This window comes from Paramisgurnus dabryanus, chromosome 9 (assembly GCF_030506205.2).
Source record: "Paramisgurnus dabryanus chromosome 9, PD_genome_1.1, whole genome shotgun sequence".
NCBI classification, from domain to species: Eukaryota; Metazoa; Chordata; class Actinopteri; order Cypriniformes; family Cobitidae; genus Paramisgurnus; species Paramisgurnus dabryanus.
This window is the reverse complement of record NC_133345.1, coordinates 21,082,309-21,093,178: the sequence shown is the minus strand read 5'-3', so window position 1 is coordinate 21,093,178 and position 10,870 is coordinate 21,082,309. Positions and strand designations below refer to the sequence as shown.

Sequence of the window (10,870 nt, the reverse complement as noted above, 5' to 3'; positions counted from 1 at the left end):
AGGCTATTCATAATACAATCAAAAATACCTCAAAATCTATTAAATAATTCCCCTGTTAGAATAATATGTATGTGCAGCATTACTGAAAGTTTACTACTCAGTTTCCACCCAGCGGATTAGCAAAATGTAAAGAAAATGAAAAACTTAATTACACTACTGCACATATTACATGAACTATTTAGTGCTGCCTCACGATTAAGACTAATCATTTGCAGAATAAAAGTTTTTGTTGACATAATATATGTGTGTGTACTGTACGGAAGAGGATTAGGGCCACTGGTGAAAAAAATATTTGAATTCTGAGTTTAAAGGGGACATATTATGAAAATCTGACTTTTTCCATGTTTAACTGCTATAATTGTGTCCCCAGTGCTTCTATCAACCTAGAAAATGTGAAAAAGATCAACCCAGTAACTTAGTTTTGGTAAATCATTCTTTCCAAGCATGTGAAAAAATAGGTCATTGTAATTTGGCTCTTATTGTGATGTCAGAATAAGGTAATACCGTCCCCTTTATCTGCACTATCCAACCACAGCACTGCCATTTAGTTCAAAGAGAAAGAGAGAGAAAAGAAGGACTTGACAGCACAATTGAGTTTCAATTACAACAAACCACCATCATTGTGATCAGTGTTTGCACTTCAGCCGCTCATTTGCATTTTAAATGACACACCCAAAACGGCACACTTTTGCTCGGACCTAGATTAAGACTTAGTTTACCTCTTAAAAAATATCTCATAATATGTCCCCTTTAAAGTCAGAATTCTGAGATTAAAGTCAGAATTCTGAGATTAAGTCAGAATTCTGAGATTAAAGTCAGAAATCTGAATTCTGAGATTAAGTCAGAATTCTGAATTCTGAGATTAAAGTCAGAATTCTGAGAATAAAGTCAGAATTCTGAGATTAAAGTCAGAATTCTGAGAATAAAGTCAGAATTCTGAGAATAAAGTCAGAATTCTGAGAATAAAGTCAGAATTCAAATATTTTTTCACCAGTGGCCCTAATCCTCTTCCGTACGCGACTAATCGTGAGGCAGCACTAGAACTATTATGATTAAAATAACAAGGTTAGTTCTGATTTAGAAAGACACTGTCAGCGAATAAAGAATAGGCATAGCCTACAATCGATGTTTAAAAACTTAGTGATTTTTGTGTTAACTGAAAAATAACGCACACCTTTAGAATGTCTGTTAACCAATCAGAAACATTCAACCATTCTGGGTAGGCTATATAACAACATAAATTACACTATTGCTGTAACATACTTAATGTTTTCTGCTTGTTTAAATCCTATGTATAACAAATAGGTTAAAAAGACTAAAAATTATTCTAAATTTAACCGTGAAGACGCATCAAAGAGTATAACTTCTATAAAATTACTTTGAAACTTGCACACTTCTTAGAAATTTGAGTTATATTCAGTGTGCAACATTTTATCCCTGTGCATCTATCCCTTTGAACAAAAGTGCATCATTTTTTTTCAGGTTAAAGATTCTCCCTTTTTGGAATAGCCTATCAAATTCTTCTTGAAAACTGAACAACGTTAGATTCGAAGTCTTACTAAACTGTCCAAAACTGCTGTCTAGTTAGGCAGCTCGGTAGAATTTGACACATCCTCCATATGAGGCTTTGAGCGGGGTCCTCCTCGTTCACACACAGGAAGGAGAGAGAGCTGTTAGCTAGCACAGACATCGGACAACTGTAAACAACTCACTTTATAAACCTCACAACTCAAAAAAGACTGGACGCTTACTTGAGCAACCATTTGCATGCCTTTTAAAAGTTGTTTTAAAAAGCGTGTTTGGCTGTTGATGTCTGTACTGTTGTACAAATAGGACAGGATTGCGTTATTTACAAAACTGGCATGCAAGCTGCTAGTCAAGCGCGCACCCGACAGCACAGCTAAAGCGTCTGTCAGTACGGGCTGCTTTGCTTGTTTCATGAAAACTCTCGCGCCCATTTTTATAACTTAACACATGACAGAAATGTCATACTGTATGTTACGGAGTGAAACGGGACGAATTTATCTGTGAAGAATGTATAAAAGGGATTATTAGCTTGTCGAGGGTTTGTTTTCTTAGTTAGCATATAAGCTAAAGCTAGCTTCGTACAACCTCGCTCGAAAAGCTAACTTCTCTGCAATTGCATGACTTATTTAAGTAATGACAGTTAAATATATGCTATGGTTTAAATACTATTCTCTGTACAGGTTAATAAAATCATTTTATGTGATTGACAAGCTAGCTAACTAGAAAGCAAAGTAGACTTGACTTGCTAAAAGTAATTTGAAATTGTGTCAGAAACAGTAATATTATGGTGAAATGCTAAAAGGAAAGGTGCTAAAGTTTTCCTAACCATACCACCAATTGTTTGAGTTGGTGGACTGATAAGTTAATATGGAAGGTTCTACAAGTGTCAGTATAGTACAGAAAAATATACTGATGGAGACTCTTAACACCCATCAACTGCTGAGATGAATTAATCAGGAATCAAATGGTAAATATAAGTCTTTGTTTTGCCTTCAGCATTTATTGCATGCATTAATAAAAAAAGGCATGTACCATATCTGTATATAATTATATATTTTGTATTTTATAGGTTTTTAAAGTCCTCAAACATGGGTGATATGAAGACCCCTGATTTTGATGATCTTTTGGCCGCCTTTGACATCCCTGATGCGACCAGTCTGGGTGTCAAAGAGGCCATACAGGAGCATCATGATGAGGGAGAGGGACATCTGAAGCACTCGGACATGTGTATGGATGCCACAGCTTTGATCCCTCACCCTACAGCAGATGCCCCTGCTGTCAGTGTTATAGTAAAAAACACCAGCCGCCAAGACTCTTATGAACATCTTGTGGAGAAAGAGGGCTCACATTTGGGACACCTTTTGCAAAATGGGTTCAAGACTTCTGCAGGCTCACTAGAGACACATCATATTGAGACTCATCCCATCAGTTATCCAAAGCTGGATACAGCTTCTGTCAATGGAAACTGTCCAGAACGTTTCTCGGAAAAGAGCCCTGAAAAAAATCCCACTATCTTAAGGTCAGTTCCTCAGTTTAGCCCCATATCTAGTCCAGAGTCTGAAGATGTTCAGAGCAATGGAATTGATGACCATCCAAAATCTCCATACTTCCCAAATGATTCACTCTTTACATCTTCAGCTTTTCCTATGTTAGACAGTCATGGAAAATTACAAGCGTGCAGTCAGACGTATAAGTCCCATGAAAAAAATCTTGGTTCTAAAAATATGGATGATGTTAGGAATGATGATGACTCCTCTTTCAGAGAAAGTTTCAAAGATGATAAAGATACAATAGAAACATGTCTTGATTCAGTCACTAAGAAAGACAACGCTGAAGATTTTGGAACAAATGCGTATCCAACCCCCGAGACAAACATTTCTTCTTCTCGCACGTGTGTCAAAGCTTATACCTCTAGGTTGTCTTCTTGTTTAGATGCATTAGCGTCCCTGAATGCCAAAAGGGATCCAAGTGAGCAAAACAATCCAGTAACCTCAAAAGATCCAATAAAATTTAGTCCAAAAATACCCATATCACCCAGGAGCCCTAGGAGTCCTCTTGAGGTGGTGAAACGTTTCGCAAGACAGCCTGACAGCCCCATGAGCATATGCAGTGATAGCAGTGGTAAAGCGTCTCCAGCTGTTGCTGCCGGCTCACCTCCGGCAATACCAAGAGTCAGAATAAAGACAATCAAAACATCATCTGGAGAAATTAAACGTACTGTCACAAGCATATTGCCGGACTCTGAAACTGAAGATTTCCAGTCACCTTTTGGATCATCTCCAATATCTCAGTCCTCAGTTGAAGATGCCTTCTCTAAAACATTGCCTGTGTATCGTTCAAATGATATCGTTTCTGAGGTCATTTTTGAAGATGGAAAGCAGGAGGCCTCAAAGACGGATTTATTGGGTAGCAAATCGGTAAGGAGCGTAAAGAAACCTCAATCCCAAAATAATGATCATGTACTAAAGACAACACAAGGAGGGAATAAGCAGAGGAAGGCCAATGCTGCTCAGATGGGCTCTTTGGCTAATACAAATTACCTTCCAAAAGCATTACACTTAGCTAACCTAAATCTAGTCCCTCACAGTGTGGCTGCTTCAGTTACAGCAAGATCTTCCAGCAACAGACAAGACCGCTCTCGGTTATCATCTTCAGCGGTGTGTAGTTCTGTACCCTTAGTGCATCAAGTCAAAAAAGTCTCCCCAAACGCACGGGCTGTTACCCCAAATACTGCAGCTGGAACTTTAAACAGACTATTGAATTATTCGAACCCCGTGCCAACATACGTTCCTGACCTGAGTCCACCTCCGGGCAGCAATATCAAGCTACCACCACAAGGCTATTGCTGTCTAGAATGTGGAGACGCCTTTGGGCTGGAAAAGAGTCTCGCTTACCATTATAGTCGAAGGAGCGTGCATATTGAAGTAGCATGTACCCACTGCTCTAAAACATTGGTGTTTTTTAACAAATGTGCTCTTCTGGCACATGCCCGAGATCACAAGAACAAAGGCATGGTGATGCAGTGCACTCAGTTGTTTATGAAGCCCATTGATGTTGAGCAGATGTTGGCGCCCACCAAACCTATGCAGTTGAAGAATCAGATACCTTGTGAGAACAACAGAACAGAGTCATGCAAAAACCAAGTGGTCTTGCCTCTTTATTCTGACAGAGTTATTAGACATGGGTTCAAATGCCTGGATTGCAATAAACAAATGTCAGACTACACAGCTCTTGCAGGACACTATCAGAGAATATCAGTGGATTCTGAAGGTCTGGTGAGTAAACTATTATTTTGTGTTTTATTTATTAATAAATTCAGTTTTGTTTTGTGCTTATGTCTTTTTCACTTCTAATGCAGATGTGCAAGGTTTGCTCAATGCTGCTACCAAACAAGTGCAGCTACATGGCTCATCAGCGCATTCACACACATAAATCTCCTTATTGCTGCCCTGAGTGTGGGGCACTCAGTCGTTCTGTGGATATCCAAAAGCATGTAAAGGAGAATTGTCTTCATTATGCCCGCAAAATCGGATACTCGTAAGTAACTCTAACTTTGACCTCCATAGCAATAACAGGGCTCGACATTAACGCTTGTCAGAGCCAAGGGAATGTTTTAGATGGGCAAGTGAGAAATAATTTTACTTGCCCGACTGTAAAAGTAACTTCTAAAGAAAATCTAAGCTGACCGCCACATACAGATTTAAGCTCGACCTCATTTCACATGACTGGTTTTTGTACACACCCCCATGACTTCAGTCACTCTGCTGCATCCCTGACCCCTCATTTAAGCCTGATTATACTTAAAGGGACACTCCACTTTTTTGAAAATAGGCTAATTTTCCAGCTCATTCCAGTTAAATATTTGATTTTCACCATTTTGGAATCAATTCAGCTAATCTCCAGGTCTGGCGGTACCACTTTTAGCATAGCTTAGCATTAGGCTTGCCGCGATAGTCGGTGAAACGGTGATAACCGGTGCTTTAGCCTCTCACCGGTTATATCACTTGCCCACCGCGACACCGTCTTTCACCGTCGTTTTGATATTTTCGTGTAATTAAATCATTTAGTTTTGTTAGAGAGACCAAACACTTACAACTGAATGTGTTTGTTGTCTGAATCCAGCGGAGCTGAACGCGCGTCGCGTCACAGAGCAGCAGGTGTCAGATTTCATTTATTTCTGAGTTTGCAAGGTGAGCTGACTGACCAGATGATGACAGAAGCTGCGTGCTTACTCATTTTTGTTATAATATACATATATGATGTTTAATATAAGCGAGATCGTTTTGTTGTTGTGTTTTTCATCAAGAAAAATATTAAACCCATCATTCAAGCCGCGCTTTTATGGAGAAGTAGCCGGTTGGTCTGCTTGGGACTGGCGGGTTCTTTGAGAATTACCTGCGCACATTGACTCAAGGACTTAAGTAAACCAGCTGTTGCACTCGAATTGCACGCAAATTCATAGGCGATTTAACGCAGCTTACGCAAGCGCTGCATTTAAACAGTTGCGTAATTCAAAAGTGAAAGTAAAATGTGCACGTCTGCATGCGCATTTATAAGCCCCTCCTACTCGGTGACACCGGGATCACCGAGTTTGTGACGCGCCGATTAACCGGTGGGAAAATTACGTCATCGCGGCAACCCTACTTAGCATAATCCATTGAATCTGATTAGACCATTAGCATTGCGCTCAAAAATAACCTGTACTTACATCGTGTACTAAGACCAACGGAAAATTAAAAGTTGCGATTTTCTAGGCCGATATGGCTAGGAACTATACTCTCATTTCGGCATAATAATCAAGGACTTTGTTGCCGTACCATGTCTGCAGCAGGCGCAATGATATTACGCAGTGCCCGAAATAGTCCCCTTAGTAACTTTTAATAGCAGTGGACTATTTTCGTGCACTGTGTAATATCATTTAAAGTAAAAAGGCATGCACACTACCACAGTTAAATTTTGTAACTTGCGCGCTGCTCCGCATCCTACCTGACCACATATTAGCTACCCATTATTCACCCATCCATCCGTCTAATGTTCCTCCACAAATAAACTGTAAATCTGTGGGAAAACTGAAAAGTCAATGCAAAATAAATAATAAAATTTGCTTTTATTTGTGATATAGCCTTTGCTCTATATACCAACCAAATTAACATGGCAAACATTGTACTTTTGTCTCCGGACACTTTTTCTTTTAATTGAATGACAAATTTACTTGACCGAAGGACAACCACATGACAATGCTTAATGTCAAGCCCTGAATAAACGTATAAAAATATATTTTGTGTTGTTTATCACCTAAATGCAATTTCTTGCAGGTGTCTGCATTGTGAAATGCTTTTCATGTCACTATCCCTCTTGAAGAGTCACATTGAGGACAAACATTGTCAGGTCTTCTATAAATGTACTATCTGTCCTGTAGCCTTCAAATCTTCTGATGGCTGTCTGGCGCATGTGAAAAGCAAGCATGGTGGCAGTGAACCTGACCATCAGTAAGTGCCTCTCTCTTTTTATACTCAGTCAGTGTAGGTGATCTTAGACCTGTCTTAAAAAGTTGCTTGGGAGTGATTTTTCTTGATGTTTTCTGTACAGAGTGATCTGCAAGTGTTCCTGTGAAACCGTCTTTAAGAGAAAACAGCTGTTGTATCAACATTGCCATCATCGTATTTGTGTGTTCAAGTGTCCAAAGTGCACATCATTTTTCCCAGAGAAGATACTTCTGGTGCAACATTTCAAGGTTTGTATCTTCTTTTATTGCCATTACGCTCCTTTCAAACCACCAGCGGCTTTCTCGCTGTATGTCGCCCGTCTCTTTCAATTAGGAGGCGTTTCTAATTCTGGTTTTCTTAAACAAATGAGTACCATCCACTGCAGTAACTGACGAGAGACAGGTGATGTGAACTCCACTGCTCGCTTTTATTGGTAGTCGCTCTCGAAAGTTCATTGTGTTCTGTGTGGTGATATGGAGCAACTGCTTTTATTGCACATTGCTGAGGGGCGCAGTTAGGTGTAGTTAAAATTCATCATTGACTCATCTTTGATTTTGTTTAATGCTGGGTACACACCAAAAGATTTTTTACATTTTATAAGATTTTTAAAATGTGATACACCACAAACATGAGGATAAAAAAATCCTAGATTTAACCGTTTTGCACCTATAGTGTGTGTGGTGTGGCATCATGTGTCAAAGACAGCACACCACACACAGACAGATTTTCAACCAGTCTCGACTGTGAACACAGGAAATCTTGCAAAATCTCGCCAGACTTCAGAATAAGCATGGCGGACAATATGCAGGAAGAAATTTCAATGATAGTGTTTGGAATGATGAAGGGAAAAAAGAAAAGGGTTTGGGTAAAGTCATGGAGACTGTAGAACTTCACTTTGTGCTGCACCATGACTGCTTCCGCCTTCCATCATCTTGCTTTTTGATTGGATATTGTTTCGTTTCACGTGATAATCTCAAAAGCATGCACAGTTTGTCCTCAAGGTTCCCCGCACACATCAGGATTTCTGATTTTAAATATTAAAGATGTTTAATATTTGCGTTCCGGGCGGCTCCAACGTTCTTCTGATCAGGTTTGGGCACTCTTAACACACATCACACCAAGGGAGAATCTGATAAAATAATCTGTAGAACCATCAAGATAATCAGGACATAGCTAGGATTGTCGGAAGGGGGAGATATCGGCACAAAATCAGCCCGAATTATCTTTTGGTACCCAGCGTAAGGCAGGGGGATTTGATAGGTTCCTTCTTGCAGGGTAAAGTTTTCCTGGTGTGTATAAATGAATTAAACCAAATTTTGACCAATTATATGTTGCTTAAAGACAGTCTAGTAATTCAAGTGTGGCTATATAGTCCTCCCAAATCAACATGCAAACAAGATAAAAATGTCAGTCTCAGATTTTTTTGTATTTCGTATCTTCTGTTTAAGTGTTCAAATTCTGTTGATTCTGTTTTAATCTTCATCAACATGAGGATGAGTAAATAATGAGAATTTTTATTTCTTTAAGGGCGAGGTGCACGATTTTTGAAAAACGGGGAGTCGGGCCGAGTACCGAAACACACTTGTAGCCAATCAGCAGTAAGGGGCATATCTACTAACCAACATTGTTGCCTGGGTTGCGTATGTGTGGGACGGGTCTATCAACAGAAGGTCCCGATTCTGTTGGGGTAGGGGCGTGTTTGTTTAGGTGATTTCAAATGTCAACATTGGCTTTCAGAGATCGTGCACCCCGCCTTTAAGTCACTTAGCTAATGTTGTCTCCTGTGTTGCTATTAAATAATTAAGTTGTCTCTCTTATGATCAGGGTGTTCATGTTAAAGTTATCAAAGGTGAAGCTGAGAAAAGCAAAACAGAGACAACATCTTTCTGTGATACAGTGTCATCACAAAACCTTCAACCAAGGTCCACCAAACCTGCTAATGAGGCCTGCATTAAAGTTAGAGAGAGCTCTGCGGCACGGAGGTCAAATAGTGGACATAGTGTGAAGAACGCTGGTTGGACCTGTGCAGAATGTCTACTGTGGGTCGCAGACAGAGAGGCCTACATCAGTCATATGAAGACCAGCCATGGAAAGGTGAGCTCCATTATTTTTTTTTATTAAAATGTGTTTAAACCTTTTTACTGCTTTGGCTGGTTTTTTTGTTTACCATATTTTTGTATTGCTCTAGTTTATTGTATTTAAAAAAAAAATTTGTTGTGCAGTCTGTGAAGAAACATCCATGTCGACTGTGCGAAAGATCCTTCAATTCACCCTTGAGTCTTAGACGACATGTTCGCAGTGACCATGATGGGAAAAAGAAAGTTTATACATGCTGGTAAAGCTAAGACGTCACTAAACATTTAGAAGATTTAACGTTCATCAGCTTTCTTTATCATTGTTTTTGTTTTGTTTTTAAAAGTCTGACTTCGTTTTGTACACTTTCCTGAAGGTACTGTACAAATGAGAACATAACCTTTACTAAACACTCTATGCTGAAGAATCACATCAGCTTGATGCATGGAATCAAAAATCCAGATTTCAGCCAGATGGCAAAGTTGGCATCTCAGGAGGTGGGAAAAACTACAAGCGAGGTAATCACAAAATACCTATTTTGTCCAAGAGAATCGCAAAATACATTTTGTTTACAAAACTTGGGTTGTATGAGTGAATCTACACTGGAAACTTCTTACAAAGAATTTTTTTCTTATAAATATTCCATGCACAATTTTTTTTTCTTATTCAGCACACAATTCTGATTTTATTACATATCACATAATGTTCAAGGGGTATGAGGAATTTCCCTGACAGAGCTATATTTTTGAATGTCTAAATGCAGCTTCCTGTTCTTCTTTCAGAGGCTGAAAAGAAGAGCAGAGGAGGCCAATGGAAAGACAGCAAAAGCAGGAACATCATATTGTTCTCCTGCCAAGCGTCTTAAGCCACTTAATCGCTGTGCCAAATGTGGCTTTACCTCTGAAGACCAAGCGCAGTTTCAGGAGCACATACCTCAACACAGAACTGACAGTGACACGCCCCAGTGCCAGTATTGCGGCCTTTGTTTCACATCTCGGCAAGCGCTCAGCAGGCATCTCTTCATTGTGCATAAGGTCAAAGAACAAGAGGAGCAGAAGGACTCTAAAAATGAGGTAGCAAATCGAAAAGGAGTAAACTCAACTGACTTGAGAGGTGAAAGAAAACTTGTACCTCTTCTGCCAAAATTAACTCTCCTGTCCACAGAAGTAAACTACAGTAAGTCCGTGACCCATAAGTCCATAGACCGTGCTTGCAGCATCACACAGACATCAGAAACAAGTGGATTTGTTCAGGAAGATAAGACCTGAAAAACGAGAACACTTTACATGGAAAGCTGCTAATTAACGTGATTGCAAACAATGATGGGCAAACATGCCCTATAGCTGAATATGCAGCTAATAAATGTGGTACAGCAAACATGTTGCCTTACAGTGAAATATTATATCTCAAAATGCTTATAAAAATATTATAAAACAGATTGCATTAACATAAAACGGTTGGATACATGCAATTAATCGTCACTTTTTATTGTGTCTTACTTTGATCTGTATGTCTTTCTTATGTATGTGGTTAATCATAATTTATTTTCATATAATTTCAAAAGCACCGTGTCAGGGGGTTACATTGTTTATCTACAGAACAACTCTATGTCTTTGTTCATTTCAAATCTATCATGAATTGTTACGCATGTTTCATTTTCTAGCCATATGTTGGAAAGTTTTGTAATACTTTGACTGTTTTCAGGGTCACCAAATATGTCAACAGGGGAAAATGCTGATGAATTTAGTTAATACTTTTGATGGTCAGTTTTTGGTGGTGCTTGT

The 10,870-nt window shown here is 39.2% G+C and overlaps 1 protein-coding gene across 1 annotated transcript; it reads left to right on the top strand.

Moving 5' to 3' along the window:
- The first annotated feature begins 1,643 nt into the window (after window positions 1–1,643).
- On the top strand, window positions 1,644–10,354 carry znf592 (zinc finger protein 592). The gene is made up of 9 exons (XM_065283103.2): window positions 1,644–2,494; window positions 2,597–4,802; window positions 4,886–5,064; window positions 6,843–7,016; window positions 7,117–7,261; window positions 8,838–9,107; window positions 9,236–9,348; window positions 9,463–9,604; window positions 9,869–10,354. The coding sequence occupies exons 2-9, from the start codon at window positions 2,616–2,618 to the stop codon at window positions 10,352–10,354; spliced, it is 3,696 nt and encodes a 1,231-aa protein (XP_065139175.1). The 5' UTR covers window positions 1,644–2,494; window positions 2,597–2,615.
- Window positions 10,355–10,870: the final 516 nt, after the last annotated feature.